General features: G+C 40.1%; 1 protein-coding gene across 2 annotated transcripts; it reads right to left on the bottom strand.

Moving 5' to 3' along the window:
• Positions 1 to 1617: 1617 nt before the first annotated feature.
• Positions 1618 to 9999, bottom strand: LOC110607904 (dihydrolipoyllysine-residue succinyltransferase component of 2-oxoglutarate dehydrogenase complex 2, mitochondrial). Of its 2 annotated transcripts, none has more exons than XM_043949669.1 (14): positions 9655 to 9999; positions 9458 to 9532; positions 8830 to 8890; positions 8709 to 8733; positions 8172 to 8242; positions 8010 to 8084; positions 7813 to 7868; positions 7671 to 7715; positions 7236 to 7523; positions 7022 to 7116; positions 5484 to 5574; positions 5282 to 5392; positions 2924 to 3118; positions 1618 to 2018 (listed from the first exon to the last, which is right to left on the bottom strand). In XM_043949669.1, exons 1-14 carry the CDS (start codon positions 9688 to 9690, stop codon positions 1941 to 1943), a joined length of 1302 nt encoding a protein of 433 aa, XP_043805604.1. In that variant the 5' UTR covers positions 9691 to 9999; the 3' UTR covers positions 1618 to 1940. The 2 variants fall into 2 exon arrangements, with proteins under 2 accessions (XP_043805604.1, XP_021602759.2); XM_021747067.2 differs by having other exon boundaries at positions 1618 to 1990; positions 9655 to 9997.
• Positions 10000 to 23378: the final 13379 nt, after the last annotated feature.

Below are 23378 nucleotides of genomic sequence, written 5' to 3'. Positions count from 1 at the left end.
TCATGTGAAGACTTTCTGTGACTTTCTGTGACTTGCAGCTGAGGTTGAAGAAAAAAGATATCAAGTTTGATTGGGGTGATTTCCTCAAAGCACCTGTTCGTCGGAACTAGAGACCGATAAGTATGTGGCTACGTAATTCCGGCAATTTTGCTCCACCGAGATTTGTGGCAGGATTGGCATCAACTAGCAATTTTGAAAACACTAATTTGGCAGCACATAATAGGTATTTCTCCTTATTTGGCAAAAGTCAACCAATTGTAAATAAGGAGACTGAGGACCATATTATGGACATGGACAAGAATTCTGTAGGTATGCAGCCCGAATAAATGATGATGCTAAAAAAAAGCCAAAAAGCACTAAATATAATATTGTTACAGGTTTTCCTTCCTCTCAACAGGTTGCCTCTAACAACACTCCTGCGAATGTTAATCTGACAGGCAACAGTGAAGCGGCTCATCCCGTCAAAGGTCGGGATAGCCAAAAACAATGACGTACTGTGTTGGAACTGCCGAGAACTCGACAATCATCGAACAATTAATGCATTGAAAGATTTGGTTACTAGTTACAAGCCGAATATTTTATTTTTAATGGAAACAAAAACTCTTAGTTCTCGTATGAAATTTTTTCGTAGTTCTTTACATTTTGATGATTGCTTCTAAGTGAATAAACAAGGATTGGGAGGAGGCCTTTCGTTAATATGGAAGAGTCATGTGTCTGCTTTTGTGGTTGGCTTTTCTTCAAATTTTATTGATTCGGTTGTTTCGGAAGGTAATGTTCAATGGAGGTTTACTAGTTATTATGGGTTTCCGGAATCGCAATGACAACATCAGTCTTGCAACTTTATTCGAGTTTTATCTCGTAGAAGCTCTCTTCTGTGACTTTGTTCGGGAGACTTTAATGATTTATGCTCGAGAAATGAAAAAGAATGAGTATCTTTGCCAAATTATCTTATGCAGGGATTTAGACAGACACTTGAGGAGCATTTTTACCGAATTATCTTATACAGAGATTTGATTTTCAATTATTGTAAATCTTTATTAGACTTTAGAAATGATATTTCTGTCAGATGGATTCGTCGTAATACTACTCTAACTGCTCATATTTTGACTAGAAAATCTATTAGGTATAATCGTCTCTCTGTTTAGAATGATATCCCGCTTTATTTGATAAAATTTTATTAATACAATTAGTAGTTTTACTAAAAAAAAATAGTCTAAATAAAAAATAAATTCAAAACAACTACTAACTAATAGAAGATAGGCATAGCTCTACATTTAAAACGCAGCTAATAAGTCTCTATCAATTATCTATCAACTATCAGCCTGTTATTTAAATATTTACCAACACTTTGATTTAATTATTTAGACACTCTGCATCCACCAATACTTTGATTTTTAGATACTCTGCATCCACCAGTTAAACCAAACATAATTGGTAAAATTTGCCACTATCTCTGATTGTACTTCAAAAACCAGTGATTGATTCTAACAAAATATGATCCGGCTTTGGAGACTTGAAATTTGGCTTCATCTCCACAGAATAAATTTCCACTGTACATGAGCAGGTTGCCAAAATTATTCGATTGTCACTATATACATATAATCCCGAGGATAAATGTTTGAATCTGTGGAATGCGTAAACCATTTTACTCATAATCCTGTAAACCTTAATGAAATGTAGCACACATGCATATCGCAAAACATGAGGCATATTATCAGAAGTTCACTACAAATTTCAGAGATATTTATTCTGGTTTGTAGAGTAAAAATACATCCCTTTATACCAGCAAACTGAAACTTCATACATCAAGGAGAAGGCGTCGAGGATCCTCCACAACATCTTTGATACGGCGTAAGAAAAATACAGCCTCTCTTCCATCAATCAGCCTGTGGTCATATGTCAATGCTAGATACATCATTGGCCTTGGGACTATGTTGCCCTCAACCACCATTGGTCGGCTGATGATAGAGTGCATACCCAAAATAGCAGACTGCAAGACAAAGAGGGAAAAAATAGAGCTGCTTTTGAGGATTTTTTTTTATGAAAAAATTACTACTTAGTCCCTATAGTATAAGGAAACTCACTACTTAGTTCTTGAGTTTTTAAAAACACATTAAAGCATCTCTCACATTTTAATAATTCAACTAATTAGTCCTCCTATTACCAGAGCCGTTAAAAATAAATGAAAAGATGAGAATACCTTTAATAACTTACACTAATAACTTAAATAGCCTAAAAAATTTTAAAAAAAAAAACACTAAACCCCCAATTTTCTTCTTTCCCCCCTCTCTGAACCCGTCGTGTCCCACCCCACCTCACCACACAATATTTCTCCAGCCCACCGACGTCCTCCCTTTCTCCCTCTCTCCCAACACGTCACGCCCCGCCCCTCCCTACCTCACTGAGTCTCTCTCTTTTCCCTTCTTCTCTTCTGCCTTTTATGCGTAGTTATGGAGTGCCCATGGATTATACTTCTGATATTGCTGTTGCTGCACTGGTATTGTCTATTTCAATCCCATTTTTGTCATAACTTGAAATGTTATAGTTGAGGGTTGATGCATCCTTGTTTTAGAAGTTGAAATTACAGGAGGAAGGTCAAAAGGTCAGTTGCTCAATTTTCTTGGCTGCCATGTAAAATAATGAGAGGAGAAAAGAGATGAAACAAATTAGGGATTTTAATTTGGTTTAGGGCCTTTAAACATTACAAGAAGGTTATTTTCGGAATACTCTCCTCCTTTCTGATCAAAACTAACAGCAGAGACTAACTAATTGAATTACTAAAATGTGAGGAATGTTTAATGTGTTTTTAAAAACTCAGGACTAAGTCGTGAGTTTCTCTATACTATAGGGACTAAATAGTAATTTTTTTTTTTTTAATCATCTAGGAATTAAACCAAAAAGACAAGGTTATATAGAGCAAGACCTGGGGAGGGTTGATAATCGGTGTACTCAAAAGACTTCCATAAACACCTCCATTAGATATTGTGAATGTACCTCCAGCCATCTCGTCAATTGATATAGAACCATCATTTGCTTTCTTCGCTAGAGTGTTGATCTCCTTCTCTATCTCAGCAAAGTTCATACTACCAGCATTGCGGATGACTGGAACAACAAGGCCCTTTGATAGTGGCAGAAGCAGAGTGACAGTAAGGATAAGGAAAGCTATTAGTTCTTTTCCAATTAAAAGTTAGTAAAATGCATAATTCGTACAACGTGAAAGTGAAAATTAGGTTGTTGAATAATACAAACCGAAAAAACTATAGGAAACAGAAAATTCTAACAAGTGTGAAAGCAAGCCTAACATAATAATATATTATTCAAGACTCATCAACATCCATTGAACCACAAAAGATCGGAGAAAGATTATGTAGACAAACTCTAGTAGCTTGATTCTCAAGAGATCCCTCTGCAGTAATCATAGGAAGTCATTTACTTGAGCAATCTCGGGTGTGTTTCTTTTAACCTTCTATCTTTATTATTATTATTTTTTGTCAAAGCATTACTTAGGCAATGTCAAACTATGTGCTAGATCATATCACACATGCAACTTATATGCATATGACTAGATCCCAAACATCAACTGATGCAAATTCACAAAAAATTTGTTAGAATGTACTTCATAATGTGATTAGCTTCAAAAAGAGCTTTTAGCAACTCATGTTTTTATATCAAGGTTACATTTAACAGTTCCAGTTGCACATGGACAAAAAAAAAAAAGTCTATAATGGACATTCATAATGTAATGGATCCATGGATGGGAATTCTTTTTAAACCACCAACTCCATCTAATGAAAAGTTCAGTGTTCTATGTCAATTTTAACTCAACTTTTTACTTCATCAAACTATAACTTGAACTTTAAGGTATAGTGTCCACAGTAGTCACTCCAGCTGGATACCATCCTCACGAGGATTTGTCATACTTCCTCTATTCATTCCTATACTTCTATGATTTTGAAATTTTTTTCGATTTCAAAAGAAAATAACCCTAAGTTTTATGAGTAGACATGAAATTAAAGTGTGAGATATGTAGAGCATTTTTTAGCCTTGTTTTAATGATTTAGATTCTCTACAGCAAAATGATATGAGTGTATCTCTCTCTGTGTGTGTGTTCTCTACACCAAAATGATATCTGTGTGTGTGTGTCTGCGCATGCAGGTGGGTTGTGTGTGTGCGCGTGCACGAAACATGTTTTTATTCACACCTCACTGTAACATGAGTCTGGTAGGCCCAAGTGTAATGCCCATCAGAATATTGCTACTACTGACACCAATAACCTACAAGTTGGGCTATAATTGATAAAATTGGATGGCAAAGCTGAAATTGAAACAAAACAAAAGTATTGGATTTTCAGATGATTTGACCTAATAATTAATACAACAAGAAATTTAAGGAAAGAAAAATAGAATTTCCTTGTTGGGTAGGCTGCAGAGATGGCTTTAGGTTTTTGAAGCATGATTGAAGAGAAGCATGATTGAATGTTCCTTTTTCTCTCTGTATTACTTCCAAAACAATGGTCATTTAGATCAGTCATACATGATAGCAAAACAAACCCTTCAGTTTCCTCAAGTAATTTTAGAGACAGAAAAAAAAATCCTATAAATAAATAAGTATATTAAATCAACTATGAAACAGTTTTATTTCTTTTACAAGGAAAAAGTAACTATATTTATACACATCTCCATCCTATTAGCTCACCATACCATGTCATATGCTGACGTGGTATCACTACTTTATTATATAATTCTCAGTTTCCCCAATCTAACATCCTAAATTATTGAATTGTTCAACTTTGATACTCATCTAAAGCTGGCCATAAATAGGAAATCCAATTCCTTATGCAAGGCAAATGGGAAGTTTCTGCATGGGAATAGTTAGACATTGCCACCTAGATAGTTCCCTATTATGTCACATAGCTCATGCTGTCTGAGCTGACTCCCAAAGTGTGCCTAGAGTTTTGTCAGCCCTACCCTTGCTAATACAGTACACTCACCAAACAATCCAGGGAAAACAATTGACATTGGCATCAACATAGCAGTTAGTACGTAACGATTACTCATGTTTGTCATAATCATTAAAATCCTTGAACAGAAAATTAATATTGTTATTTGACTGTTTCATAAATCTCAATCATTCAATATTTTTCACCCTCTCCAATAGAAACCACAAAAATTTAATTAACTCATTGTCTGACAGATTTATCTCCCAAATTCTTAATGAAAACCCAAATAAATTTGGAGAATTTAAAATGATTGAATAATTAATTAAAGGAATCTTGATATACCTTTGGAGTGCCAACAGCAATGCTAATATCAATGTAGTCTCTATAAATGATATCGTCCCCGTCAATGACAGCATTGACAACTGGTTGGTACTGAAGTGCGCTAACAGCAGCCTGTAAAAATTACTAATGAGATTGATGCACAGCAACCACACTGTATATGCTGATGCTCTCATGTAAATACAATTGAAATTCAACATTTTACTTTCACAAATCCTGACATAAAACCCAATTTCACTCCATGTTTTTCCACAAATGCGTCTTTGTATTCAGAGCGGAGCTTCATCGAGTTTGTCCTGCATTGTACGCATGATGATAGATGCATATTGAAATTAAAATTTCAGTTAGCAAGCCATTCAAAGAATGAAATCAAAGATAAATTGTAGTGTGGATGGCATGGCAATTTCATTCACAAAAGCTTTTCTCCCCTACCCATGAGCAAGGCAATCATTCATGAAATTACCAATTGCACAGTGCTTAGTTGCTTATGCACTAAAGAGATTACTGCATATCCTTGAAGCAAGTTCTTTTGCCTCAAACTCCTAATTTTCTACAAGTTCCAAGAATTGTAGTTTTTGTATTTTGTTTGAATCTGGTCCAGAAATCTAGCCACAAAAGTAGATGTTATTTTACTTAAACTTGCAAGAATAGTTCTCAAAGTAAGGTGCTTAGATGGTTAGGTAGACCTCATGTCATATTTTTCTAAGTAGCCAATTAGCCATATGTTGTTGGAAGTATGAATGAAAGAAAAAAGCTTCTAGCAGAATTATCTCTTTCTTTCTTTAGTTTTTTCTTCTTTCAAATCCAACAAATGGTATCAGATCTTTTATATCTTAAGGGACCTGTTTAGAGCATATTATTGTCGTTAAAGCATGCATTGTTACACAGCTAAGAAAGCTACGATGGCCCACAACAGGAAAATTACTCCAAGAAGAAAATTTCAGTCAAGAATGGTTGGAGACATGGTTGCTCAAATTCAAATCAACCAGAGTTCTTGGAGATACAATTGCTCCAAGAACATGGATTTTGAAATAAGAATTTTTTGCTGATGATTAAGTGCATCAAGAATAAGAAAACAATGGTGAGCAAGTGCACCAAGATGAAGAAGAGCAATGGTGAGAATTTGTACCAGAAAAACACAGTAATGGGTGAGAAGTGCACAAGAAAAAGCAAACAAAAGGTGAGAAGTGCATCAGAAATCAATGAAGATTGTTGGAGAGAAGTGCTCCACCAACAACAAATTAAAACAGAAAAATTAAGAGATGTGATCCAAAAATAACTAACCAAAGCAGAAAATTGGAGAGATGGTGCTCCAAGTTAACTTAATTTCGAGTCTCAGCAAAAGCATCGAGAACGAGTGTTGAAGCAAGTGGTACTTTTCCTTCAAACTCCCAATTTTCTACAAGTTCCAAGAATTTTAGTTCATGTATTTTGTTTGAATCTGGTCTAGAAATCCAGCTGCAGAAGTAGATTTTATTTGCTTAAACTTGCGAGAATAATTCTCAGAGTAAGGTCCTTAGGTGGTTAGGTAGAACTCATGTCATAATTCTCTGTATAAGTAGCTATATGTTGTTGGAAGTATTAAGAAGAAAAAAGCTAGAATCAGACTTTGTTCCAGCAGAATTATCTCTTGCTTTCTTTAACTTTTTCTTCCTTCAAATCCAACACATTATATACAAATTCTATCAAAATACATATGGTTTAACTTCAACTGTGATGAACAAAAGATGAAAATTTACTTACATGTCAACCTCATTGAATGTGGTCAACATTGCAAATGTATTTTGGGAATCTTTCAAGCGTGTTGCAACTCGCTTCCTTAGCCTTGTCATAGGAACCTTAATGACAAAATGACACAGTACTTGAGAGGGCAGCCTTTTCAATAAGGTAAAGAGTGTATAGACAAAAAAAAATTGCATTTTCATGTCATAATGGAAAAAGCCAGAATACAACTTACTCTTCTTTCTCTGTCCTTCGGTGGAAGCTGGGGTTCCATGGGTTTAGGAGGTGGTGAAGGAGCTTTCGCCGCAGGTTCTGGTGCAGATGCTGGTGCTCTTTTACTCTCCTTAGTGGAGGAAGTCTTTGCTGTAGGGGTTTGTGCTTTTTCACTCTCCTTTTCTGCTGAAATGGGAGTGTCTGGAACCGCCTTTTCTGGTGAGGCAGATTGTGTTACAGCTTCAGCTGACTTTGAAATGACAGCAATCTTGGTACCTGGTTCCACCGTTTCACCTTCCTTGGCTACTAACTACTAGCAGTTAAAAGGGGAGAGAGAGAGAGAAAGAGAGAGAGAGAGAGAGAGAGAGACAGACAGAGAGACACAAATCACATAAGCAAAAAATATGCACTACCATATTTTAAATTTAATATTTGCTAGAGTGCACTGATTTTTTACCTTTTGAATAACACCAGCTTCAGGGCTAGTCACATCAATGGTCACCTAGTGATAAACAATCAATCATGTTGACGCACTCAGTTTCAGCAATGACCCACTTTGATGCCTCAGAATCACAGAAATTACCCTTCAAATGAATTACCTTGTCAGTTTCAATCTGAGCAATGGGCTCATCAACTTCAACTCTGTCACCAGGTTCTGCTCATAATCCAATGCATGAGGTTTATAAGATGTTCCAATCATGTATTTGAATGCATATAAAAAGTCAACCATGTGTGCGTAAAGCATGAAGTGCTTTATAAGTTAAAGCACTAGAAGCCAACTATTAGAATGACATACTCTTCAAGAATTTTGCCAAGGTGCCATCAGTAATGGATTCACCCATGAAAGGGACAACAGCATCAACTAGGTCACCTACAATCCAAGAAAAAGAAAATGAGAATTGTATTCACAAGCACAGATATGCAAAGCCACCTGGACAAGCATGAATTCATAAATTACCACTTTTAGAAGAAAATGATCTATTGTTCGAAATGATGTGATTTCCATGTTGGACCAATATAGTAGCTTCCCTGTTTACAAAGAAAGGGATAGGAGAATTGATAAAATAAAAGGAGCAATGGAAAAAACCTGTGTTTTTGCAGTTTAGTCTAGATATTTCTATTTTGGAAATTTTGATGATTTAAAAACTTAGATACAAATATGTCCAACAGCAAAGAACTTATAACTAAGAATAAAGAAAATATTTTATGATCAATTGAATAAAAAGTTAATTGACTTATATCTTGGAGGAGGACTTGCAACATGCAACTAGTTTCAACTAATTTTTAATTCACATTGGTGACATTTATATTTCAATTTTAACCTGTCCAACTAACTTTTAAAATCATAAAAAAAATACTAAAAATTAAAAGGTTTGGACAAATTGCTCAAATGTGTAAAGATTTAAGACTTTCATGGCTATTAAACCAATACAAAAAAGTTTATCTCAAAATTAATCAACTAACAAGATAAATGCAAGGTTGAGAGCTCACTAACCTTCTTAGGTTTGCAACATGAATTCCTAAGAAAGCAAGCATTAAAGAAATAAATAAGAAAGAAACATTAAAAACATAAAATTATTTAACAGTAAGTAGAATGTTGATTTAGAATTGATTACCTAAGGAAGTGGAGTAACTGAAGCTCTGAAAATGCTCAAAATTGCTCCCACTTATCACAGCCTACATGGTTTCTAAGAGATTAGCATCTCCAACAAACTTCATTATAAATAGATATTGAGTTAAAACTTATCAATATCCTGACAAGATAGTGAAGAATTAACTTAGATTGGAAGATAAATGGGCGGACAAATTATAATTCAGGGAAAGAAACTATACAGTTAAGCTCATAATACAACAAAATAAGTGTGAGAAGCAAACAAACTCCACTTTTATAATTTATTTCTTAACCATATTAGATAGAGCTTCCTGCCTCACGTAAAGCTCTTCTCCATGTTGTTTAAGAAATTTAAACCATATAATATTTATCAAGGAACTCTCCCGCTTATGTTTAAGAACTCTTATAGATGGTTTACAGCTCCAACCAAAAAAAAGAGAAGTCCTTGTAAACTCTGTGGCACATCTAAAACTCACCATGAATTTAGTGCTAATATTTGACCGTAATGCGAAGCAACATCAAGCGAGATAAATAAGCAAAATGGCATTACTCTAATGAATCCGAACACGTTCTGACCCACAAAAATCCAATAGGCACTTATAATTATTATGACTTATATGGATGTTCAGTACCTCATTTTGTGCATAACATCTTGGCCTGACTGCGGCAGGCCTAATTCTTGACGCCGACTGTCCTGTAACCCAAGACTGCCATGATCGGAAACAGCATCAACTTTAATATGCTTATAATTGACAACTACATACACATAAAAATCCAGGAAAAAAAAAGGAAAAGAAACTAAGAAGAATAAGAAGGATTCAGAATTTACTGAAGCAACTCTGCGGCGAATAATTCCCCAAATCATCTCTTGCGCACCTCTCACTTCAAAAGTTAGTGATTCTGCGTTAAAATTCGACTAAATTAGCTTAATAGCAGCGTGATATTAAGCATCAGACTAAGATTATCCCTCTTTAGCAATGCGCAAAAGGCAACAAAATCACTTAGTTTCCTTCGATTTCCTCCATTTTCTCAGCGACCTGACGTTGAGAAACATAAGAAGAGTTATTCTAGAAGAAAGTAGAGAGAGCGATTCTGAATAGAGAAAGAGAAGGAGGAGAAGAAGAAGGGAATAGAAGAAAGGCATAAAATGGAGAAAGAGAATGTGACTTTTTCCCATGGACCATCAAACTTGCGTCTGGTAAATTCCTCTGCCGCGAGGGTTAATTTTGTCCTTTTATGATGTAAAGCTGAATATTAGCCATCAAACGTGGACGGAAGACGGGGACATTTTGGTAAATACGCTCAAAATGGAATGTTCGATTCAACTTTGCGCTTTGTTTTGCCTACAAATAAATCTGTTCTTTGAAAAAAAAAAACTGTTGACCATAATAGATTACACGCGGCAAAACTCAAGCAAGCAGGGTGTCTAATTTTATTACTCCACTTTATAATTTTTATATATATATTTTTAATTATCTTAAAATTATTATTATTTTTAAAATTATAATAATATAAATTAATTATTATAATTATATTTAATTTATCTTATTTTTAAAATTTTTTAAAATATATTTTAATATTTAATAAATTTTAATATATTTAAAATTAATATAATTAAAAAATTATTTAAAATATCATATTTTTTAATATTTGTGATGATAGTCTAACTTCTACTATTCGGATCGCAGTGAGTTTATATAGAAAAATCAGTATGTAGTTCCATCAAAATTCAATATATAGGTCTGTCCTCTAACACGCAGTTCAAACCACGTTTGAGCAAATCGAACAGAACAGGACTTGAATCTAACGAAAAATTATCTAACTCACATGACTTAATGAATCAATAAATAATAGATCCCTCCATGTCCGGGACCTTATTAACACAGATGCGAAAAAAAATTAAATAATCATCTGATGATGGAGAAAGGAGCAATACATCCATACGAACGATTTTATATAATAACGATATATGATACTATAGTAGAATGAAGATTCCACATTATTAAAGAATAATAAAAAAAAGAGTTTGAACTATTCAAAATAACCTTGCCATGTACCTTAATGATCTCATATTATTAATTTATAAAAAATAAAATAAATAAAATATTATTAAACGAATAGAATAGAACATAATTAATGCAATATTTATATTTATGCATAAATATAATATGTATATTTACGAGTTAAAGAGAATAAAAGTATAAATTAACACAATATTTAAATTTAATAAAAGTAAAATCTACATTTAATAAATTTAAATTAATTTGATTCAAAAAAAAATAAATTTAAATTAATATATCATATAAAACTAATTATAATTTAATTAAAATTATTTTATTTAAAATATAATTTTAATTTATTAAATTTTATTTAGTTAAATTAATTTAAAAAATCAATTTCATAAACTTTAATAAAGAGTTATTAACACTTTATTAAAAATAAATTCACATTTAAATTATTCTCTTTTAAAAATTAAAATTTAAAGTGAATGATAGCATTATATGCCTTGTTAAGTCTTTTACTTACCACCATATTTTTCACACCTCTCTCTTACTCGGTTTGTTTGATGAAAATTATTTTATAAGATGATGTTCTGATATCCAAAAAATCGGGTTTACAGTGGTTGTGTAAACTTAGTCTTTTTGGAAGGTATCCCACTTCTTATCCTTTTTCCGTTTGTCTGCTAGCCATTCCTAACAGCCTTTCTGCTACAGTGTCACCAGTCTCTGTCGGATAGGTTCGTACATACGGATAGTGTCAGACGTCCTCTCCACGTCAAGCGGCCATTTAATTCCCCCCGGCACGCATGCAGGCAGGGCTGCGAGATGACTGGGCCTGCTGTCCTTCCTCATGTCACGTCAATGGGCTAAGCTCGTGGTTGGTGTTTCTGGGTTGGTGGGTAACCCGGTCTGCCCTCTGAGGCTATGTCTGAAGGAGTCGGACTAATCCAACAGAGAAGCTCCTCGAGTCTTGGGCTGGGGTAACCTTCGTGGGCCTAGCCTCTTTCATAGACGTGTGAGGTCCGGTGGTCATCAATTGCCCCTTTACCTTCTCATCAGTTATTACATGAGTGATGAGAGGGTAAATATCCAGGCTCTCTTAATGACCGCGCGGCTCGAGAATGGTTCCCATTAAAACGTCCCTTCCTTACTTTTCTGTTTTCAAAATCCAAAACCCTCAAATTACACAAGACTCTTTTTCTCTAATTGCTCTCTACGCATCTCGTTTCCTCGCGTTTTTCCTGTGAAACCATCTTCAAGGTACGTACTCTGTTCTGCCATTGAGGATTTTAAACTTCCTGATGTTTTGAACCTAGAGTCTAGTGTCACTTCTTCCTCCCTCGCGGCCCTCTTTTCTCGAGAATATCTGGATACCTCTTTATTCCGGATTAGGGCTCCTCACCGTAATGAGAGGATCGTTCTTCCCGATCCTCCTCCCTCCAATCTCGTTGATCCTCAGAAGGATCGTAGTCTAGTCTTCTTTGTCAAACAGCGTGAGTTTGGGTTAACCTTTCCTTTCTCTCCATTCTTTGTTGAGGTTTTTCGATATTTTGGAATAACTCCCTGTATGCTTTACCCTAACTCGATTCTTTTCATGTATTCTTTTGAGTCTGTCTGTTTGAGCCCCCACAGCTCGTCTGTTTTCCACCTTCTTTCGTTTGGTCCGTGTGAGCCAGTGTTTTTATTACTTTGCTCCCCAAGGAGGGTTGTCTATCTTCTCGGGACACAAAGACTCCATCAAAGCCTAGGTAGAGGGGTTTGCTGTGGTAGAACTGAAGGGCAGTCCGGGACTGTCCTGGCAGGTGGATCTCCCCTGGAGGGATGTGCCCCCGGACTGAAACAACCTTCCTCAGCTGACTCTCTCTGAGCAGATCGGCCTTCTCAGACTGACTTCTGCTGAAAAGAAGTATGATGTCGAGAAGTGCATGTTTGTGTCTAGTCTCCAGGACTGCAAGTGTAACACCCGGCTAGACTCCGGTATCGGAATTCCTACCGTCCAGTGGAATCTCGGATGTCGAAAACCTCTAGAAGGGTAAAATCATGTTTTTATAAAATATTTTAATGTATTTTATGTTTTTAAGTAAAAAGGAAATTGAGTTTTGTATGAAAATGACCAAGGAGGCATTTCCAGGTTCGGCCGCCGAACCTCAAGTTCGGCCGCCGAACGTGGGATGGTTTGGGGGGGCATGTTAGGCTTCCGAAAGTCTCAAAGGTTGGGCCGCCGAACCTCATGTCGGCTGCCGAACTTGCATGAGATGTGGGGGCACGTTCGACTGCCGAAAGGTGGTCTGCCAGCCCTATATAAGAGCTCCATGGCCGAAACGGGCGAGTTTTCTCCCCATTTTCGGCCACGGTGAGTTCATGCTCTCCTTTGGTTCGTTTCTGATGTTTTTCCTCCGATCTTTCATGTTTTAACAAGCTTTATGTTGATTTGAAGAGATTTGAGCAAGAAGAGCAAGTTTTGGAAACTTGGAGACCAAAGAGCGGATCTCTCCCATCTCCGAGTCGGATCGCCTCTCCTCTCGTTCTACAAGAGGTAAGAGTAGATCCATAGTTCCTTTCATGTTTTAAGTAAGTTTTATGAAGTTTCTTGGGGTAGAAATGCATGTGTAGGTTTATGTTGAGTTTTTGGTTAAATGTGTGTTTATGAGCAATGTATGTTGGATACACATGTTTGATGTGTTGTAGATGGGGTTTAGGATAGTTTGAAGCCCCTAGGAGCTTGTATGCTTGAGTATGCATGTTGTAGAATAGGAAAATGCATGATTGGATGAGTTGGGAGGCGTTTATGCATGTTGAGCTGAGTTTCTGCCCTTTTGGGAGAAACCAGGTTCGGCAGCCGAAAGGACTTTTGGCCGCCGAACCTGTTTGTGAGGCAAGCCTTTCGGCTGCCGAACCCCGCCCCCGAAAGAGGACTTTCGGCTCTGGAAGGGAGTTTCGGCCGCCGAAGGTGCCGCCGAACATGCATGAGTTTCGTCTCTGGAGGGAACCTTCGGCCGCCGAAAGTGCCACCGAAGGTGCATGACTTTTGGCTCTGGAGGGCCTTTTGGCCGCCGAACCTGCCGCCGAAAGTGCCCTGTTCAGCCCTCCTTTGCATGTTTTCTATGGATGTTTTAAGGTATTTTAGGGGGTTTTTGGGGAGTATTTTAGAGTCATGTTCATAGATGTTTGGTCCCTCATTTGAGTCCACCTGTGTAGATTCGGACCCGAGGAACCGAGGACCCCAGCAGTGAGTCAGCTGCTCCAATGTCTGGTCTGAGCTAACCAGAGGTGAGTGGAATAACTCCTTATGTTTCAAAGTAAATACTAAATGTTTCAGCATGATTCATGCATCATGAATGCCATGAGATATAATAGGTTGTTGCATTAGAATCCACGAATATGTTGCACTGCATTCTTGGTTGTGGATGTGGGTGAATGCTGTGTGATCCAAGTAGTCCCTGAGGAAAGACCAAGACCCCATTCTACGGCCTGGCACGGTATGAAAGACCAGGACCCCATTCTACGGCCTGGCACGGTATGGAACGTGAAGACCAGGTGCCAGATGAGGCCCTGGGGCAATGGTAAGTAATGTTATGATATGACAGGAAGACCAGGACCCCATTCTACGGCCTGGCACGGATATGATGCTGGGACTATTTGGTGACAGGTTCACCCTTGATGTGAATTGTCTGTGATGTGACGCATTTCATGAAAGCATGAATGTTAATATATGTTTTTAATATTCTGCTCACTGGGCTTTATAGCTCACCCCTCTCCCTTAAACCCCAGGTTTGCAGGTACAGGGTAGACCAGGAGGTCAGCAAGAGTAGAGTCTTGATGCATGTAATAGATAGTTGTGGACATGAATTTGATGTAATGTAAGAGTATAGTATAGAAATGTTATGTAACGATGTTTATGGATGTTAGAGTTGTGCTTGACCATAGTATGATGTAAATCCCTTTTTGTACATGATCCTAGATGTGTAATGATGCTTTTATGAACTAAACTCAATACATGTTATGTCACCCCATTGGAGCATTGATGAAACTCCAAGGAGGGGTTAATGTTTATGATTATGTCTATGTATAGTGCATGCACATGTTGAGTTTGGTGCATCAATGAAAGAATGAATGAATGACCAATAAGAAAAGTTAAATTTTTATGTATGTTGTTGATCATGTATGGGATTAAACAGGTTTACAGAATGAATGTTAGGCTTGCTACGGGTCCCGGTGGCTTTATGCTAACCTGGATCCTAGCGCCGATAGCGGTCCAATTTTCGGGTCGTTACAGATTGGTATCAGAGCCCTAGGTTCATATGGTCGGACCTAGAGTGTCGGGCTCATAGATGTTATAGAAGGTCAAGCACAATAGGAAAATCATGTCCACTAGGATAGGATGTAGAGTCCTGTCTTGATTGATGATGTGAAATGCCATGAGTATATGCATGTGCATTAATGATATGCTATATATGTGATGTATGTGATGCGGGTTCATGTGTTTGCACATGAACCATTTGATGCTAATGTTCCATGTGATGTGTGTTGTTTTTCAGAAAACAGGATGAGAGGAACTCGTCGATCTGCACGATTGACTGGAGTACCACCCCAGGACGAGGGCACTGATGCCCGTCCTCCTGCATTGCCTAGGGCAATGTCAAGTAGGTCCAGCAGAGAAAGAGCAGTAAGAGACCCTATAAGGTCTTTGGATCTGGGTAGAAGCAGATTAGTGAGGGGAACAGTGTAAGGGGATATGTCAGAGGATGTGGGGGATCAGATGGATGTGGATCAGAGGAGGGATGGCAGTCTCGGAGTAAGTATGTCAGAAGAGGGAATGGGAGAGTCCCAAGGAGGCACTCAGGCCTCGGGATTTGTTCAGCCACCTTACTACCCACCCTTTTCACATAATCCCGGGTATTCGATGGGAGGTACATCGGATTACCCCAGTTTTAACCCTTATCACTCCCAGATGCCATACCCACCTTTTTATCCACAGTACCCATAGTACCCTATGTATCCACCCCCACCCTACCATCCAGGCACAGCAAACCCTACCCCGGGGGATGCTGCACCTCCTCCACCACCAGCAGCCCCTATTGTCCCAGAAACCCAAATGCCTAAACCTAGCTCATCTGGGGGGAGCAAGGTCCAGATAACCGACTACATGAAGTTGGGTGCTCCCCAGTTTGAAACCGGTGATGACCCGTTTGTGTACCTTGAGAGGGTCAAGACAATTACAAATGAGATAGGAGCTGATGACAGTAGAGCCATTCAGATGGCTGGGTTCACACTAAAATGCAAGAAGGCCCGAGAGTGGTTTAAGAACTATGTGAACCCGAGGTTGGACAGCCTATCGTGGGAGGAGTTTGCAAATGAGTTTGCAGGATGGGCTTTCCCTGACAGTTCCAGGGAGCTGAAAATGATTGAATTTGAGCAGTTGAGGCAGACAGATGAGATGAGTGTGGATGAGTATACAGACAGATTCTTGGAGCTGTTGCCGTTTGCTGGACAGAATCTAGACACAGATCAGAAAAAGTCAAGGAGAGATATCATGAAGCTCCATTCCAGGTATTCCTCCTTGATTCAGTCAGCAGAGAGGGAGAGTTTCCATGCCATAGTAGATATGGCTCGGAGGATGGAGGCTAGTGCAGTAATCGAGGGGAAAGTCAAGCAGTCAGTGGCACAGCCTTCTGGTTCTAAGACCCCAGGTGGGGGAAAGTTAGACCCTTCTTCTCTCAGTTCAGGCAGTAAGAGATGGGGTAAAGCCAAGTCTAAGAAGAACAAGTTCTGGAGCAAGATTAAGTCAGGTCTGGGATTAGGGAGTGGCTCAAGCTCTGGTGCAGATAATGTCGTATGTGCAAGGTGTGGTAAGCCACACAAGGGAGTCTGTCGGGCTGGGACGAATGTATGTTTCAGATGTGGGCAAGAGGGCCACATGGCTCGGGAGTGTCCAAGAGCAGTTCCTATGGCACAGTCCCAGCAGACAGCTTCTGGCAGTGTAGCTCAACCAGTAGCTCCAGCCACAACTCAGGCTAGTGGCAGAGGCAGAGGAAGAGGGGCAGCCTCTTCTTCAGCAGGCTATAGGGGTGAGGGTCCATCAGCTCCAGCACGGATCTTCACCATGACTCAGCAGGAGGCAAACACATCCAACACCGTGGTGTCAGGTAATCTCATCATTGGTTGTTCAGATGTGTATGCATTATTGGACCCTGGTGCATCTCATTTTTTTATTGCTCCGAGGGCCGTCGAGAGGTTGGGATTGATGGTCTCTGGGTTAGAGTGTCCCCTATGGGTCAGTGGATCCAAGTGTGACCCGTCAGTGGTAGAGTCAGTCTGCCAGTATAGTCCAGTTTTTATAGAGGGAAGATGCCTTTCTACCGACCTTGTGGTTCTAGACTTGACAGATTTTGACGTCATTCTAGGGATGGATTGGCTATCTACCCATGGTGCTACCTTGGATTGCAGAGACAAGGTAGTCAGGTTCAGATGTCAGGATGGGTCAGAGGTTGTCTTCAGAGGAGATAGGGGGAGTACACCTAGAGGTTTGATATCAGCCCTTCAGGCTCGTAGGCTACTCAGGAGGGTTGTCAGAGTTTTCTAGCTCATGTGAGAGAGCTGGATAGTCATGTTAGAGAGCCCGCCTCAGTGCTCGTGGTCAGTGAGTTCTTAGATGTATTCCCAGACGAGCTGCCAGGTTTACCACCTGCTAGGGAGATAGAGTTTGAAATTAAACTGATGCCTGGAACCAGACCGATCTCTATTCCTCCCTACAGGATGGCACCAGCAGAATTGAAGGAGCTTAAGGAGTAGTTGCAAGAGTTGGTAGACAGAGGATTCATTCGACCGAGTACCTCACCTTGGGGTGCTCCAGTGCTATTTGTGAAAAAGAAAGATGGATCCCTCAGACTTTGTATCGACTACAGGCAGTTGAACAAGGTCACTACCAAGAATAAGTACCCATTGCCAAGGATCGACAATCTATTCGACCAGCTAGCAGGAGCAGGTTGTTTCTCCAAAATAGATCTGAGATCGGGGTATCATCAGCTGAGGATAAGAGAAGAGGATGTGCCGAAGACAGCCTTCAGGACCAGATATGGGCATTATGAGTTCCTTGTGATGCCGTTCGGGTTAACCAATGCCCCTGCAGCATTCATGGATCTCATGAACAGAGTGTTTAGTCAATACCTGGATCACTTTGTTATTGTCTTCAAAGATGATATCTTAGTGTATTCCAGGAATGCAGAGGAGCATGCCCATCAGCTGAGGTTGGTTTTGCAGACCTTGAGGGAACATGGCTTGTATGCCAAGTTCTCCAAGTGTGAATTCTGGCTGAGGAGCATCTCCTTCTTGGGGCATGTGGTGTCAGAAAATAGAATTGAGGTAGACCCCAAGAAAGTGGAAGCTGTAGCAAACTGGCCTAGACCCACTACTGTGAAAGAGATCAAGAGTTTCTTGGGTTTAGCAGGTTACTACAGGAGGTTCGTTCAAGACTTCTCAAAAATTGCAGCTCCCATGACCAGACTGACTAAGAAGAACCAGAGGTTTGCGTGGACCGACCAGTGTGAGGAGAGCTTTGAGGAGCTAAAGAAGAGGTTGACTTCAGCACCAGTGTTAGCTCTGCCATCTAGTAATGAAGACTTCTTAGTGTATTGTGATGCGTCCCGTGTGGGACTGGGTTGTGTGCTAATGCAGGATGAAAGGGTGATTGCTTATGCTTCTAGGCAGCTGAAGAAGCACGAGTTGAATTACCCTACACATGACCTAGAGATGGCAGCAGTAATCTTTGCACTCAAGATGTGGAGGCACTACCTTTATAGGGTTAAATGTGAGATCTTCACAGATCATAAGAGCCTACAGTACATCCTGAGTCAAAGAGATTTGAATTTGAGGCAGAGAAGGTGGGTAGAACTGCTCAGTGATTATGATTGCAAGATCCAGTACCATCCGGGTAAGGCGAATGTTGTGGCAGACGCCTTAAGCCAGAAATCACTTGGCAGTTTGTCCCATATTTCAGCAGAGAAGAGGCCAGTGGTGAGGCAGTTTTTGGAGCTCATGAATGAAGGTCTACAGCTGGAGTTGTCTGGTACAGGTGCTTTAGTTGCCCAGATGAGAGTGGCACCCGTGTTTCTGGAGCAGGTGGCTCAGAAACAGCATGAGGACCCAGAGTTAGTAAAGATTGCCAGGACTATTCAGTCAGGTAAGAATGAAGAATTCAGGTTTGACAGCAAAGGGATCCTCCGCTATGGGAATAGATTATGTGTACCAGATGATGTGGGACTGAAGGGAGACATTATGAGGGAAGCTCATAATGCCAGATACAGCGTTCACCTCGGAGCCACCAAGATGTATCAAGATCTAAAGAAAGTGTATTGGTGGCCAGCTATAAAGAAAGAAGTGGCACAGTTTGTGTCAGCCTGCGAAGTGTGTCAGAGGGTGAAGCTGGAACATCAGAAGCCGGCTGGAATGCTTAAACCACTACCTATTCCAGAATGGAAATGGGAGAATATAGCTATGGACTTCGTGGTGAGGTTACCGGCAACGTCCAACAGATTGGACTCCATATGGGTGATTGTGGATAGACTGACCAAATCTGCTCACTTCATCCCTGTCAGGAGTGGCTATTCTGTGGACAAGTTGGCGCAGGTGTATGTTGATGAGGTTGTCAGGCTGCATGGGGTTCCTGTTTCAATAGTGTCTGATAGAGGGCCCCAGTTCACCTCCAGGTTTTGGCGGAGTCTGCAGAACGCTATGGGTACTAGGTTGGATTTTAGCACTGCTTTCCATCCTCAGACGGACGGACAATCAGAGAGGACCATCCAAATAATAGAAGATATGCTCAGAATGTGTGTGCTGGATTTTGGCGGTTCTTAGAGGCAGCATCTACCTTTAGTGGAGTTTGCCTACAATAACAGCCATCATGCCAGCATAGGGATGGCCCCATATGAAGCTTTGTATGGAAGGAAGTGCAGGTCGCCTGTCTGTTGGGAAGAAGTAGGAGAAAAGGCCTTGGCAGGGCCTGAGCTTGTAGAGATCACCAGCAGAGTGGTGCCCATAATCAGAGAAAGGATTAAGACTGCTGCAAGCAGACAGAAGAGTTATGCAGATATCCGCAGAAGGCAAGTAGAGTTTCAGGAGGGGGATTTGGTATTGCTCAAGGTGTCTTCAATGAAAGGGGTGATTCGATTTGGGAAGAAAGGTAAGCTAGCTCCACGGTACATCGGACCCTTTGAAGTCTTGCAAAGGATTGGGAATGTATCGTACAAGCTGGACTTGCCTGCTTCAATGGAGAGAATCCATCCGGTTTTCCATGTTTCTATGCCGAGGAAGTTCGTGTCTGTAACGACCCGGAAATCCGGACCGCTACCGGCGCTAGGATCCAGATCGACTTAAGGTCGCCGGGACCCGTAGCAAGCCTAACATACATCCTGTATAGCTGGTATAATCCCATACATGATCAAACATAAGCATAAACTTTAAAACATAAAACTGTAAACTTCTTCTTTAACCCGTTTAACCTGTGTATGCACTATGACTGAACTCATAGAACCCCTAGGGTCAGCATACCCTTTGTCAAACTCGGACCATCACATGAAACGACATAAAATAAAACTCATGTATAAAGGGATTAAACAACTCGGGCCAAGAACAATACTATAACTCTGAACATATAACATAATATCATTATGCAATACAACTCTTTTTACATCAATACATAACCTTACATTACATCATGTCCACTACTATTCTATTACATGTCAAGACCATAACCATATCTCGTCGTCTTCCTGAACTACCTCTGACCCTGCAAACCTGGGGTTAGGGGAGAGGGGTGAGCTAAAAAGCCCAGTGAGCGGAAACCATAAAGAAAACAGTTCATTTTAACGTACGCTATCATGAAATGCATCACATCACAAACATATCACATCAAGGATGAATTTGTCACCCTTAGCCCTCCACATATCATTACATGTCCAACTATACCAGGGGCGATGAGGCCACGCCTAGTATTCACTTACATAACTCATACCATAACATGTCCAACTACACCAGGGGCGATTAGGCCTCACCTAGTGTTCGCTCACATATAACATATTACCAGGAGCGACCTGGTCATTTTATCTCATATCATACCATGGCATATCTCATCATATCATATCGTATTGAGGGCTAGAGGATCATTCAAGATTCATCCACATCATCAACATATTATGCAATGCAGCATATTCGTGAATTCTAATGCAAACAACCTATTACATATCATGGTATTCATGATGCATGAACATGCTTAAAACATTTGATTCATTTGCTTTAAAATAAGAGAGTTGTGTTCCACTCACCTCTAGACTAGCTCTGGACTATCTCTGAAGCAGTTGACACTGCTAAGCACCTCGGTTCCTCGGGTCCGTTCCTACACAGGTGGACTCCAATAAGGGACCAAACATACATAAACATAACTCTACTATACTCCCCAAAAACCCCCCTAAAACATCCTGAAAACATCACATAAAAACATGCAAGAAAAGTCTGGACAGGGCACTTTCGGCGGCACCTTCGGCGGCCGAAAGTCCAGACAGATCCGAAAGTCCTCTTTCGGAGGCAAGCTTCGGCAGCCGAATGCTGCCTCCACAAGGGGGTTCGGCGGCCGAAAGTCCCTTCGGCGGCCGAACCTGAGTTTCTCCCGAATGGCAGAAACTCAGCTCTCCTATGCACATTTCGCCTCCCAAGCTCAAATCATGTATACCATTCAACCAAAACATGCATACAAGCTCCTAGGGGCCTCAAACAAACATATACCCCACCTACAACACTTCAAACATACTCAAACATGCCACATTGTTCAAAAATCACATAAAACCTAACATAGCTCGACTAACTCAAACATGCATTCCTACCCCATAAAACTTCATAAAACTTATTTAAAACATACTATGAGCTTAAGATCGGCTCTTACCTCTTGAAGATCGAGGGTTGAGGAGATCTAAACTTGGAGATGGGAGAAGTTCCAACTTTTGGTCTCCAAGCTCCAAAACTCGTTCTAAGCTCAAAGATCTTCAAAACCAAAGTTATAAACTTGTAAAAATCATGGAAAAAGGAAGGAAAAACTCAAGATTGGGGAAGGATGGCGGAATGCTCACCTTGGCCGAAATGGGGAGAAAAAGCTCGCCCGTTTTCGGCTAAGGGACCCTTTTATAGGTGGCTGGCCAGGCCACGTTCGGGGGCCGAATGTGCCTCCGCATGCATGCTATGTTCGGCGGCCGAAGGTTAAGTTCGGCGGCCGAACCTGGACTTCCCTCGTTCATGCTTTCGGGGGCCTAACGTGCCTCCAAAACGCATGCATGTTCGGCGGCCGAACTTGACTTTCGGCGGCCAAACCTGAGTTTTCCTCCAAGGACTTTTTCATGCAAAACTCATTTTATTTCATACTTAAAACATTAAAATACATGAAAACATTTTATAAAAACATGATTTTACCCTTCTAGAGGTTTCCAACATCTGCGATTCCACCGGACAGTAGGAATTCCGATGCCGGAGTCTAGCCGGGTATTACAGTGTCGGATCCGGGCAAGGTTCTTAGTGAGCCTGATGTGGAGATCCAAGAGGATCTCACCTATGTTGAGCAGCCAGTACGGATCCTAGACACCCAGATCAGAAAGCTAAGAAACAAGGAAATCCCGATGGTGAAAGTCCTTTGGAATCACCACAACATCGAAGAGTGTACTTGGGAGACACGGGAGTCCATGCTTCGGCAATATCCTCATCTCTTCTAAGGTAAGTGTTATGTGTTTTGTATGTATGGTTATGTTTTATGCTTTGTACGTTCATGTTTTATGCTATGCCATGTTTGTTTGGTGAACATTCGGGGACGAATGTTCTTAAGGGGGGAAGAATGTAACACCCGGCTAGACTCCGATATCGGAATTCCTACCGTCTGGTGGAATCTCGGATGTCGGAAACCTCTAGAAGGGTAAAATCATGTTTTTATAAAATATTTTAATGTATTTTATGTTTTTAAGTAAAAAGGAAATTGAGTTTTGTATGAAAATGACCAAGGAGGCATTTCTAGGTTCGGCCGCCGAACGTGGGATGGTTTGGGGGGGGCATGTTAGGCTTCCGAAAGTCTCAAAGGTTCGGCCACCGAACCTCATGTTCGGCCGCCGAACTTGCATGAAATGTGGGGGCACGTTCGGCTGCCGAAAGGTGGTCTGCCAGCCCTATATAAGAGCTCCATGGCCGAAACGGGCGAGTTTTCTCCCCATTTTCGGCCACGGTGAGTTCATGCTCTCCTTTGGTTCGTTTCTGATGTTTTTCCTCCGATCTTTCATGTTTTAACAAGCTTTATGTTGATTTGAAGAGATTTGAGCAAAAAGAGCAAGTTTTGGAAACTTGGAGACCAAAGAGCGGATCTCTCCCATCTCCGAGTCGGATCGCCTCTTCTCTCGTTCTACAAGAGGTAAGAGTAGATCCATAGTTCCTTTCATGTTTTAAGTAAGTTTTATGAAGTTTCTTGGGGTAGAAATGCATGTGTAGGTTTATGTTGAGTTTTTTGTTAAATGTGTGTTTATGAGCAATG

The sequence above is a fragment of the Manihot esculenta genome, chromosome 13 (genome assembly GCF_001659605.2).
Source record: "Manihot esculenta cultivar AM560-2 chromosome 13, M.esculenta_v8, whole genome shotgun sequence".
Lineage (NCBI taxonomy): Eukaryota > Viridiplantae > Streptophyta > Magnoliopsida > Malpighiales > Euphorbiaceae > Manihot > Manihot esculenta.
Note: the sequence above shows the minus strand (reverse complement) of the source record. Positions and strands in the feature narration are given on the sequence as shown.

Excerpts from the sequence above, each read along its gene's own strand:
- LOC110607904 (XM_021747067.2), bottom strand. The coding sequence starts at position 9,690 with ATGATTTGGGGAATTATTCGCCGCAGAGTTGCTTCA. Across the intron at positions 7,524-7,670 it reads AAGCTGGTGTTATTCAAAAG|TTAGTAGCCAAGGAAGGTGA; the intron begins GTAAAAAATCAG and ends AACTGCTAGTAG. Across the intron at positions 1,991-2,923 it reads CGATTATCAACCCTCCCCAG|TCTGCTATTTTGGGTATGCA; the intron begins GTCTTGCTCTAT and ends TTTGTCTTGCAG.